The sequence below is a fragment of the Suricata suricatta genome, chromosome 10, assembly GCF_006229205.1.
Source record: "Suricata suricatta isolate VVHF042 chromosome 10, meerkat_22Aug2017_6uvM2_HiC, whole genome shotgun sequence".
Taxonomy (NCBI): Eukaryota; Metazoa; Chordata; class Mammalia; order Carnivora; family Herpestidae; genus Suricata; species Suricata suricatta.
In genome coordinates this window covers 111008184-111021926 of record NC_043709.1, presented here as the reverse complement: position 1 = coordinate 111021926, position 13743 = coordinate 111008184, and the positions used below count along the sequence as shown (strand labels likewise).

The 13743-nt window shown below is 36.0% G+C and overlaps 1 protein-coding gene across 1 annotated transcript in view; it reads left to right on the top strand.

Annotated features, from left to right (window-relative positions):
* Positions 1–13743, top strand: part of PARD3 (par-3 family cell polarity regulator) — a 524039-nt gene that overhangs the window by 361048 nt on the left and 149248 nt on the right. Inside the window, exon 22 of the mRNA XM_029955571.1 lies at positions 11811–12053. Coding sequence (XP_029811431.1) covers positions 11811–12053 — 243 coding nt within the window. The remainder of the gene's footprint in view (positions 1–11810; positions 12054–13743) is intronic.

The window sequence follows — 13743 nt, the reverse complement described above, 5'->3', positions numbered from 1 at the left end:
GACTTTGTATTTCAGGAGCAGTTTTTCCAAGTATGTTTTATTTAACTCGTGGATCTTGTAACTGAGAGAGTGAATGCATGGGACTTGGTGATTACAGAAGTGGAGCTCAGTCAGTGCTGGTTATCTGGACGGGGCAAGCCGTCTTTTGTATGTCCTCCTTTCTGTTCTGTCTGTTGGCATTGGCGGTGCTTTGTTGGAGAATTCAAACTGCAACTCCTTCGGGAAGAGTTTGGGTGGAGGAAGAGATAAAAGTAAATAAACCCCTGCTTACATTCTCACCGTAGCCTTTATTTACTGTGGATTCGTAGTGAAGCATCTCCTTTAACATTATTTATCACTGTAGCTATATGAATTCCTAGAATTATTTTGGATAACCTCATATAAAAATAGAAAACCTGACATCCTGTAGTTATTAGTTATAACATGTCCCTAAACAAAAAGTAGCTTCTGACCACACACGTCCATGAAGCCTGACTATGACTCAAGATATAAATATGGAACCATTGAAAAGAAAATGAATATAATTTAAAATGTGTTCTCCTACCAGGTTAAAATCTATTTAGATAATGAAAGTAAATTGGATTCTTCCGAGCATGGTCTGAGAGTCTAATTGTCTCATTCTTGCTAACGTCCTCCTCTTTCCTTTCCACTTGCGACCATCCTGGAGTCTTGAATGCATGCTGTTCACACAGGAGAAATGGATGAGGAGGACCCCAGAGTGGATCTGTCCTCTGTCTCTACCAGCCCTGCCCTGACAGCAACATAAGGCTGCATGTCCGGGCTCTCTTCCTGAGAAGCAGGGAATCTGGGGATAATGCCAAGGGTAAAGTTAGCTGGTCCCGTGATGTGCTGTTTTGACCTCTGGCTCCAAGCTCTGAACCTAGGTGCGTTGGCCTTTCGGAGAGGCTCTTGGCCACATTTGGGCGAGCTGGGGATACAAAGCAAAGTGATGAGTATTTGGAGCTGAAGTGTGAATTCAGTGCTTGCTGCCTCTTACTGGGTTGTCTTTCAGGTGTGCCTAGGGACAAAGCCCCTGTTAGCTCATTTTCACCACACAGAAAGATTGGGCTCCAAACTCCTACTAGAACATAACTTTAATTAAATGATTGGTGTAACTTCAGGCCCACTTAGCTTCCATTATGTTGACCACGTGTCCAAAGTAATGTTTGGCTTTCGGGTGTGTTTTTGCTCCAGTGGTGTCTCCACTTAGGCTTTAAAGGTTGATGTTGAACAGTTTGGTGTGGGAGTTTCCCAAACAGTGTTTAGCAGGAGAAGAAGGGTTCCACATGCAAATCTGTTTGAGGAACACTTGGTTAAACCAATTTATGCATACTTCTTTACTCCATTATTTCTCGAAACCCTGATTATGTTAATGTACCTTGTGAGTCACCAGGATATGAATAGAGATCCATCATTTCCTAACTCATTTATTCACAGAACATCCCCCTTCACTTTTTGTTTTCTGTGAAATACAAACGTCTCTCAGAGTTCAGTCACTTGGGAAATAGTGATGGCAAGCCAAGGCCATTGTCTCCCGGGTCAGCCATATCCAGCTCACTCCTCTCACTGCAGAATTCAGGGCTGAGCAAATGCAGATCCAGTGTTTGTGTCCTCTCTCTATTTTATGGCTTCTGTTATGTGTACTCACGAATCGGGAAAATAAAAATTTATCTGTAATAATACTGCCATTAACATACTGGTCTATGCCTTTCTAATTTATTTCCCATAAAATATGTATTTTTCCACACATGCATACTTTCAAAAAGCTAAATCTATTTTCGTTTTGATTTATTTTGCATTTTTATACATTCTTAGAAAACCATGTTAAATTTTTTCTGGACCAAGGCCAAGTCTGTTTGAACAGATGGATGGATGGGAAGGAAGGACAGAAAGAAGGAAAAAGGTCTGAGAGATGAAATCTTTGCTGTGGTATCTGGCCAGATTCCTCCACTCTGAAATATTTACCTCATATGTTATTCATTCTATTACGTCTATAATGCTAACTGGCTTGCATTTTGTATTACTCAGCAAGGGGTATCTGTTCTGATTTCTTATTTGTATCTATGTGGTTAAGTTGTTGAAGTATTTTAAAGGGGACAGAATGATTCTAGTGGAGACATGAAAAAGTTAAGTGACTTTCTTATGATATTCTCCCAGTATGTGAAGGATATTTATACATATGCTAAGGAAATGTATGGCCAGAAATGTTCCATTATTCAAAGCGATAATCACTCTTAAAAGCTAGTGTTTCCAATACTGGGGCCATTGAACTGTTTGTGCCGAAAGTGGTACACCCAGTTCTCGGTGCATCATTTTGCAACTTTGTGTGGCATTTCTGCATATGGTTCCCATTCACTGGCATTTCTTTTTTCGGTTTTACCAGTTGTTTCCAATATCTGCTTTGTGTAATTACTTGAAATTTTGATAAAAACTTTTTTTGTGGTGTTTCTTAGTTGGTAAGATCCCTTTTAAAAGATGCAGAAGTTAACATTTAAGCTAACATTTAAAAATATTATAATTCAGTAGTGAAGTGTGTTTAAAGTGCATGGATGAAAAGTTTGTGAAATTACAGGAGAAACAATCAATAAAACAGTAATAGGTGTATTCCCTGTGCATCTGAAAAAAAAGAGGAATTCTCACTCATTTTGGCTTGGGACTTAGTATTCAGGCTCCCTGAATTCTGACCATAGAACCCAGGCAACCTGGATAATCTTTGTATTTAGATCACATATTGTCATTCGAACAAAGCTTGACTTTTAAAAATTAACCTCTTGGAAAATTTACATTTTTCTGTTCTGTAGCAGAATTTTCCATATTTTCTCTGACCTCTTCAATCCTTCAGAAAAGCCAACTCTAATCACTGAAATTAGTTTCATCGGACATTTTTTAGAAAAATTTATTGTTGTGAGTGAACAAAAATTTTAAACAATTTATTAGCTATGCGGAAGTTCGCTAGTTAGACGAATATTTGAGCAAATTAAGCTGTGTGTGTATGTGTGAGAGTGTGTGTGTGTGTGTGTGTGTGTGTGTGTGTGTGTGTGTATTTGGAAGGGATTTTGTTGATAGACCATAACTGGAGTAGGAAAAGGCAGTTTTGTATTTGATGAGAGCCATCTTAGATGTATTTGGCATTGCAGCATCTGTTTGAGTTGGAAATAACTGTAGGTGCTTTGCTACTCGTGAAAGTCAGAACATAATGTGAGTGCATGAGTATCTATAAGACTGTGCTTTGGTTTGTGAAATATTATTCTAGTGTTTCATTAGTCAGCGTAAAGGAAAAGCTTTTGTTGTTTCACAATATGTTACATACACGATATGATGGTCTAAATTTTGTGTTATGTTGTTCTTCCCTCTCTCAGGGATCCTTTACCTTTGTTAAGAGGAAAAGAAAAAAAGGTTTAAGTCTGTTAACATTACAAAGTTGATATAAGGCAATACAACCAGTGTGGAAATAGAAGACTGTAGAGCCTTGGGAAGGTAATAGATGGCCAGGCTAGAGTTAATAATGAACACTCCCCAGAGATGGTAATTTGGGGTCTAGATCTAGTTCCTAAGAACTTAGATATTTAGCGTAGTGGAAAAATTCTACACCCATATGAAGGCACAGGGGCTCATGGGGAGGAGGTGTTCTTCTAACTCCATAGCTTCTATAAAAATTGTGGTTTTGGGTTAGTTGTTAGTGGTATGTCTCTGAATGCTTTTCATTGATCTCCTTTTCACCTTTCAGCTACATATATATGTATATATTCAAATACACATATATGTATGTATACATGTATATTCACATACATTTATATGTTTAGAGCATAAGTGGGAGAGAAGGGCAGAGGGAGAAAGAGAGAATCTAGAGCTGGCTCTGTACTCGGCACAGAGCTGGATGTGGGGCTTAGTCCCATAACTGTGAGATCATGACCTGAGCCAAAACCAAGAGTTGGATGCTCAACCAACTGAGCCACCCAGGCGAACTGCCATTTTATATTTTAAAACTGATATCATCTCACTTTTAGCATTAAAGGATAAAGCTTAACTTTCCCCCACCTTTTCTATGATTCTACTGTGGATTTGTACAACTTCCCATTTTCCCTTGAACAGGAAAAGTGCCTTCCAAACAGCTGGTCCTACACATGAAATTTTTTTTTTCAGAACCCATTTAGAATATGGAAGTCTTTTCTTCTCAATTATCTTTTACCTCGATATTACAAAGAGATAAAATCCCACTCAAAATGATGAGTGTTTTCCAAGTAAGAAATTTAGTGGAATATCATCCCACTCTTTAGAATTCGGCATAGATGCCAAATTGGAAACTTCCATTTGGCGAAGGGCATTTATGGGCTTTATGGAGCAGGGTCACTGAAGGATTGAGGAGTTGGGCCACAGTATTTCTGAAGTCTGCCATCTGCTAAAGTGTTTTGAGGGGCAAAGATAGCATTCATTCAGTTGACCACAAACCACTATTAAATTGAACCATTCTGCCCAGTTATCTTGTAGTTTAAATTTTACTCTGCCATGCATTTAGGTTTTATTTGATAAATGTTTGTAATACTGATTTTTAGAGAGAGGAAATACTGTGGGGGAAAAAGATCCAGGATCTTTGTTCCCAGAATGGGCTTCTGGATGGCAGTCCAATAAGTTGGGGATAAAATGTTTCCCAAAAGAGTTGATTGCAAGGTCTTAAACATCATTTTGAAGATCCTTAACAACCATCTGATATGTAGCAATGCAACATTCATTTTAATGTTTTCTGGGAAACTAATATTAGTATATTTTCTGTAGACATTTACAGCATTTTTATTAACATTATTAAAGGTCAATTTCTATTTCTTGGAGTGTTTTAAAAAATGCACCGTAGTTGTTTCCATGTATTGAAGTTCTGTTACATTGGAGGTGAAGTATTTGGGATTTAACAGTAATTTAAGCAGACCGTTGATTTCCATCCTGAGGAGTTGGTCACTCAGTAGTGATTCTCATGCCTGTACCTTTTCTGGATATATAAAGACCATACTTCGTAGCATAAAACAGTTATTTTCATCTTACTCTACTGCAATTAGTGCTAAAAGCCATTTATTGTAAAAGCAAAAAATCCTAATGAACAGAAATGTTACAAGAACAGAAGTTCTTGTGTGTCTTATCTTCATCACGCATCATCCATTTTAATTAGAGGAAAGGGTGGTGAACACTGTGACAAAAGTCTAGAATTAAAATCATTAATTGATGTCAAGCTGAAGAGAGACTGTTAGCATGAATTTAGTGACAGCAGGAAAGAAATTAACCTTATTACTTTATTTAGTATATTACATTATTTCGTGTATTGTTTTCTATGCAGGTTTAAGGCAATTTCATTATCATAATGGAAAATACTTTTTTTTTTTACAAGAAGGGTGCAAATATTTATGTTTGAGCATAACAGACTGATCTGATAAATTCTTCTCTTGTTAAAAGTCTTACAAAGTTTTAAAAGTTTTGGTTTTTTGTTTATATTTCAAGAGCAGGAAAATAGTGCATGATGATATTGCCCATCAATATCAGTCACTACAGCTCTCTGCTATCAGAATAGTTCTCTTGTTCAGAACTATGAAGGAGTGTCTGAAATCCTCACAGCAATAGACATTTATTTCTTTGGCTAAGTTTTGGGCTAATCAGTTACTTCTGTCATTGCTGACGTTTGGCCCAAGATAAATAGGATGAATAACGCTAAACAACAACCTGACTGTTCAGAAAACGGATGGCTTTCACATCTTAGAGGTAATTTGTGACCTCAGGGTCATGATAAAACAATAGAAGAGGTGTCCTTTCATAGCACTGACCATGTGGAACTATAGAAGGCTGAACTGCAGTGTAATAATGGTCTTTTTTTTTTTAAGTTTCCTTAAGGAACTATATTATTTTCATTAAGATGCCAAAAATATTTTCTCCCCTGAGCCAAATATTTCTTTTCTAAAATAAATCTCTCCAGAAAGAATGAAAATATATTACATGTAAATATAACATGGTTGTGTTCCAAAGTCCCATTTCTTGCTTTGTAATAAACAAGACATTCAAGTATGAGAGTATATAATAAAGAAAATCATTTGTTAATTTGACAGCGAATTGTCATTAAAATTCACAAGCCATAGTGTGTTCTTGGTTTTAAAAATCTACTTTTCAGTGCCATTTACACACCAGCAAGCTTCATTAGCGGTAATTCGTAGAATGAACTTGAAGGTGCGCATTAGTCCAAGCGGAAAACAGATTGCTTAGTCTCCTGCGGCACGAGCCCCTCTTCCTGAGCCTCAGGTAGGCTGTAGTTTCATTCTGAAGTTTCTGTCACAAGTGTGAAGAAAGTTTCTGTGTAATTTGGAACAAAAGAGCATTCAATTCCAGGGAAGAAAGGAGGGATGCAAACAGCTTTTGTGGCTTTAGGGATAAATTCATTGGTGATGATAAGAGATAAACAATAAAAATATTAAGTTTGTATGTTATTGGAGCTTAGACAAAAATTCATGCTTTTAGAAGGTGATGTAGATGTGACTGTAACGTTTACTGGATTCAATGATTAGTGGCAGTTAGCAATACTGTACAAATTTGGGTAAAAGAAAGAAAATGGGAACTGGGCTTCATAACTAGCACCTCATGCTGCTGTTGAGCACTTCTTCTGAACAATTGACTTGATAGAAATGGACTCCCAAAATGAAGATTAGTTTCTGTGTAATTTGGAACAAAAGAGCATTCAATTCCAGGACCCATCAATAATACATGGTAACTGTTGTGCAAGGAATCTGGGCAGATTATTTAGGTTTTGTGCTTCCCTTGAGAAGAGAATGTTCATATTCTTTTTTTCTGGTGGCTTCTTCTCTTAACAGGGCTGCATCGTCCACCATAAGCAAGCTGGATTTTCTTCACTTTCGGTGAACTGAGGTTCAGCCACCATAGGGTTCACACATTTATACACCAGTCCATTACTGTCTTTGATTTCAGGGGGTTCTCCAAATTTAGAGTTTAGCTTTATTTCTTTGGTAGCTCTCCAAATTTCTACAGGTTCCCAAACTTCAAGACTTATGTGAATGCCCAATCACCCTGGATATTACCTGTAGTTAGGTGATTGCCTCATACTACCACATATAGTAGTAAAGTGGATTGTCAGATAAGTGATCATAAATGAGCTTCAAATTAATACCCCATTGAGTTGAAGAATGAAGCCATTTCTCTCTTCTGTAGTTTTTCTGGCTGAATACAGTGTGAAAATGACAGTATGATGCAAAGAATAAAGTTATCTCTGAACTTATATGAACTTTTCATCATGGATATCTAGTGTTTAATGGTAATCAGCTTTTATAATAACATCCTTGACTGTTATTATAATAAGAAATCGAGTATAATTTTGTTAAATTTGATATTAGACTTTGACTTCATATTTCTTATAGGTATTAGGTCTGTTGGGCTTCAATTTATTAGAATCTAGGACCCTTCCTGATAAAAAAATATTTAACTTTTCAGTAGTCTCTTATGAATTAAGAACATTACTGGTTTTCATCATGAAATAAGGTCCTTCTAGGGAGGTTGTGGGAAGATGTGAAGTATTTTTGCTTGCCTCAGTGTCTGAGGACACTGCTTGATGCCATGTGGCTGTAAGCAGTTGTGCAAAAAGCTTTGCACAAGAACAAATTAGCCTTTCTCAAATGTCACTGGACCCCTGTTGAGGAACACTAAGCTAGGTGATTTTAAGCACTTCCATTTAAGGAGGGAAATAAAAGAAGTTAGAAAAAATTGACCCAGCAGTTCCAACATTTGGGTAAACAAGACTGGCATAATGGTGATAGCCTTGACGTAAGAAGAAAACAAGGAAGAAAAATGCAAATTTTGCTTGCAATGCTGTGTGACGACTTTCTGGTTTTTAAAAAACTTTTTATTTTGTATTAATTTTAGATGTACAGGAAGTTGCAAAAATGGTACAGAGAAGCCTGGTGTGCCCTTCATCCAGTTTCCCTAACTGTTACAACATACATGGATGTAGTACAGTATCCAAACCAGGAAACTGGCATTGGTGCCAAGTGTGTTTATAGTTCTGTGTCATGTAATCACATGTGTGATTCATGTAACCACCGCTGCAATTAAGAAACAACGATTCCATTACAAAGATCTTCCTCGTGCTGCTCTTGGGTCACACCCACCCCTCTGCTCCCACCGTCACTAAACCCCACCGTGATCGCCCATCAACCCATTGTGTTCTTTTAACCATGTCTATAATTTTGGCATTTTGAGAATGCTATGTAAATGAAATCTTTTAATATGTGACCTTTGAGATTGATTTTTCCCCCACATAGTGTAATAATGTCCCTGAGATTGATTCCAGTTGCTGTGTGTATTAATAGTTTGTTTATTTGTATTGCTGCGTGGTACTCTGTGGTAAGGATGTACTTTGGATTGCTTGGCCATTCACCTATTGTTGCATATTTTGGTTATTTCCTGTTTTTGAATATAAGAAACAAAGTGTCTGTAAATAATTGTGTACAGGTCTTTGCATGGACTAACGTTTCTATTTCTTTGGGATAGATGCCCAGACGTGCAATTGCTAAATGGTATTGTTAAGTGTATGTCTCGTTTTGTGAGAAACCGTGAGACTGTTTTCCAGATGGTTGTACCATTTTACATTTCCACCAGTGATGTATGATAGATGCAGTTTCTTTGCATCCTTGCTAGCATTTGATATTATCACTTTTGTAGCTGATCTGATAGGTATGTAGCGGTAGCTCATTGTGGTCTTAATTTGCATTCCCTAATGGCTGGTGTTGTTGGACATCTTCCATCTGCTTATTTGTTGTCAGTATATACTTTTCAGGGAAATAAATTGCTTCTTGTCTTTTGCTCTTCTAATTGGATTGTTATTCTTATTGTTGAGGATTAAATATTCCTTATATATTCTGGACATGACTTCTCTGTCAAACATGTGATTTGCAAATATTTTCTCTTGGTCTGTACTTGTCTTTTCATTGTCCTAATAAAGTCTTTCAGAGAGGAAATGCTTTTAGTTTTGGTGACATTCAGTTTATTTGTCTTTTCTTTTCTAGATGATGCTTTTGGTATTATTTCTAAGAATTATTCTGCAAGTGTTAGGTCCTAATGATTTTCTTCTAAAGTATTACAGTATTACATTTTTACATTTAAATTTGTAACGTATTTTGGATTAACTTTGTATAAGGTATGATGTTTAAATTCAGGGTGCTTTTTTTTTGTACTGTTTTTGTTTTTGCCTAGAAATATTTAATTGTTCCAGCACTATTTTTTGAAAAGAATGCTTTATTCTATTGAATTGCTTTTGCACAATTAAGAGAAAATAGTTGGTTATTTCTGGATTCTTTATTCTGTTCTGCAGATCTGTGTGTCTGTCCCTCCACAAATACCACATAGTCGTGACTACCACGGCAATATTCCAAGTCTCAAAATCAGGAAGTGCGATTTCTCCCAGTTTATTCTTTTTTACAATTATTTAGCTACTCTATCCTTTTTCTTTCCATACAAATTTAAAAATAATCTTGCCTATATCTGCAAGAATCTTCCTGGGGCTTTTATAGGAATTATATTAAACCTGGATTTCAACTTGGGGAGAATTGACTTCTTTACTATGTTGAGTCTTTGATCCATGATCACAGTAAATCTATCCAGTTTTTAGATCTTCTTTGATTTTTTTCATCAGCATTGTATAGTTTTCAGCAACAAGTCCTATACATGTTTTGTTAGGCTTATCTATACATGTTTATACATATCTATAAACTAATCTTTAGTTTATATATATATTCCATTTTTTAGGGTTCGTAAATCACATCGTATTCTTAATTTCAGCATGCATGTTCATTGACAGCATATAGAAATACAATGGATTTTTGCATATTAATGATGTATCTTGTTACTTTGCTGCACTTGATCTTTAGTTCTAGGAGACTTTGTAGATTTCTTAGGGTTTTCTATGTATGTAGACCTGCAAATATTATATCATTATGTCATCCACAAAAAAGATTGGTTTTATTTTTTTTCCAATCTGCATACCACCCATTTCTTTTTTCTAGCTGATTGCACCGTCTAGAATTTCCAGCACTGCAGAGGAGCAGACAGCCCTACCCTTTTCCTAATCTTAAGATTCAGTTTTAGGGGCACCTGGGTGGCTCAGTTGGTTAAGAGTCTGACTTGGGCTCAGGTCATGAGCTCGCGGTTTGTAGGGCCTAGCCCCCTGTCAGGCTCTGTGCTGACAGCTCAGGGCCTGCAACCTCCTTTGGATTCTGTCTCCCTCTCTCTCTGCCCCTCCCCCACTCACGTTCTGTGTCTTTCTCAAAAAAAAAAAATAAATGCTATAAAATATTTAAATTTAGAAAAGATTGTTTTCTCCATTGATGTATAATGTGTGATGCTACTAAGTTTTTTGTAGATGCTCTTTATTAAGTTTAGGAAACTAGTTATACTCTATTACAAGTTTTTTTTGAGAGCTTCTGTCATGTTGGGTATTGAATTTTGTCAGATGCTTTTTCTGCATCAATTAATGTGATCATATAATTTTCTTCCTTAGCCTATTAATAGGTTGGATTACCCTGATTGATTTTTGAGTGTTGGACCAGTCTTGAATTCCTACAATAAACATCATTTGGCCATGTTGTATAATCTTTTAGATAGTGCTAAATTTCACTTGGTAATATTTTGTTAAGGATTTTTGATTCTAGATTCACAAGGGATATTATACTGTCTTTATTTGGCTTTTGTATATTTTCTGTATTCTTTTGAATATGTATTTATGTCATTTATGCTAGCAGTGGTCTACATCAGATATTATCAAAGTAAATTACTTTGTAATAAAATGTTAAACTCAGTCTAAAATATCACTTTATATAAGTAAAACTTTACTTTTAAGTATAGATTTAAAATTTATTTATTAAATAAAATAAATTTATTTATTAAATTTATTATTTAAGTATGCAAATTTATTTATTTATTTAATGCATTTATTATTTACATATGTAATAGAAATACTTTTCCCCAAAAAGTCATTAAAATTCTATTGAAAGTGGTTTAATTATTTTTAGATGGCTGAGATCAACTTAGGATATAAGTTATATCAATATATTGTAGGTTGAAAAGGCCTTTCTACCAAGTGGCTCAATAAAATCTTAGGAGATATTTAAACAATCTTCAGTAAAAGTGATTATTTATGATCTGTTTCTTAGTTATAACACAGGCAAGTTTTATTTCAGAATTTGATTGGATGCATGCCTTCTTGTCCTTAATCTCAGGATTTGCCAATTCTGTATACATCACATAAAATCAAAGCTGGTGTTATTAAACTGAGATCCTCTTTTGCCGTTAACAGAGAATTATAGTGTGATTATGTTTAGGCTTTATAATACGTTGAATTTGTAGGGTATATTATAATGAGTAAGAGTATACATTATGCATTCACAAAAATATATACATAAATGGCATGTTGTGAGTGTGTAACTTTTTAAAAAATCATTTCTTGCCTTTAAAAAAATTCATGAGTAAGACCCAAGAGGGTGCCTAAAAACTATGTGTTCCTGGTGAATTTCTAAAATGAATTAATAAATGACAATTTAAATGAAGATGCAAACCGTGACTGTCTCTTACACGAGCAAGAGTTATCTGCAGTGATTATTGTGGAGCATCCACGACGTTACCTCAACAATCAAAATGAATATCACATTGTTTATGCCATCAATCTTCTTCTAGCTGCATGAAGTAAAATATATTTTATGACATATTTTGATGAATGCTTCTGTATTCAGTTCTTAGAAAAGGCATAGTTTCTCTTCAACTTAGTTCTAATTTTACAGGATTCAAGCCAAAACTCGTGAGTTTAGAGAGCGACAGGCTCGAGAGCGTGACTATGCTGAAATCCAAGATTTTCATCGGACGTTGGGTTGTAACGATGAGCTGATGTACGGGGGAATGGCTTCCTACGAAGGCTCTGCGGCGCTCGGCACCAGACCCCAGAGCCCAAGAGAAGGGCACACGATGGATGCTCTGTACGCCCAAGTGAGGAAGCCGCGGAATTCCAAGTCTTCATCTGTAGACAGGTAGGCTCCAGGGGCAATCACGGTATTGCTTCCAAATCAACTTTTATATAGTTCTTGACGGAGTAGATTGTCCATCAATTCTCAAACCAGGGCTGCCTTTTATTAATGGCCTTTACAAAGCCGTTGTGTCTAACAGTATTGAGTTTACACAAATCGAAGCCTAATGGAAGGAGGAGGAGAGTTTTTGATAGCTTTTCTAATGATTCCAACATATTTCATCTTGTTCTTGAAATGGTCTCACACTGGAGAACTAAGCTTTACTTTGTATTTCCTTTTGTTGCTAACAGCACCTCAAGTTATGGTAATTAAACAGATGGAGAACGGCGTGATTTGTTTGACTTACGATTTAAAGGATCTATTTTCTTTTTTTTTGGTGACATGATTTTCTATTATGAAAGAATTAGTGAATGAGATGTTTAATATAGTCAGTCTTCAAATTTCTTGTTAATAGCCACAGACCATAGGTGTGATTACGTATATTAGTATAGCACAAAGGAATGAAATGTTGACTCTAAATTAACAGCTCCATATTTATTTCAGAATTTAATGGACTGTATTTTTATTAATGGTATATGTTTATTTCAATTCTGAAACATTTTAAAACCTGTTTTTCTGCCCTTCCATTTATATATTCAAACACCTTATAAAGTTGAGTTCATGAAGAAAATAATTCTCATTTATTTTTAACTGAAACACATTCATGTTATTGTCATAAACAATGCACTAATCCCATCATGTATTGTAATAGTTTCTTATAATCATTGCTCTCTAGGGGAGCTAGGCTTTGAACATTCAAAATAGGTTTCACGTAAAAGGTATGGTTCTCAAGAATTAGCCTGCATCCAAATCACCTGGAGGGCTTCTTCAAACACAGATTCCTTAACCCTTCTCCAGACTTTTGATTCAGTAAGCCTAGAGTGGAGTGGCGCCTAGAAATTGCACTTCTAAAAGGTTTTCTGGTCTGATGCTGCACCGCTGGTCTTTGGTACTGCACTTTACGAGCCCCTGCAAAACTGCAGGTGACTTGGAGTTACTTCATCTGTAGCACACATGTATTATCTGGCTGCTACATTTTGCAGGCAGCCTATTTTTAATGGAGGTTTGCAAACGTAACAGGTAAGCTTCCGGCAAACCCAGAGGGAAGCATTTTTAAAAGTAGCAAAAGGGGAAGTAGATATTAAAGTAAAACTCTAGACAGATTATTTTTCTGTTTTCTGTCTGCCTGTCTTTTGGCTGGCTTTTAGGTTTTCTTTACTGTTTTATGAAAATCTATTTGCTGTTGACTCTGATGAGTAAGTAATATAAGTTAACCTAGGAGGGTGATGGTTTATTTAAACCACTTTGGTGTGGTCACTTAGAAGGTTCCGAGTGCTTGTTAAGTAACATTGATGGTTCAGGACTCAAAGGATAAGGTCATTATCAGTAACAGTGACATTTTCTTAAGAAACTTCTTACTTGGTTTTTGCGGTACTTGTGAAAGCTGTGTGCAGTAGGTCAGATCTCACTTGAAGGCCGTGAATGTCATGTCCCACTGAAAGTGTTTTCTTGGGAGAAAGGGCAGCACAAACACTGGCATTGCTCATTAGTAGCTTTCAAAATGACTGAAAGAAAATTAATGTTGTATTGATCATTGATAAAAATATGAATCATTCCGAGCAGCTTCTGCATCTAGTTTAAAAATCTGGCGAAG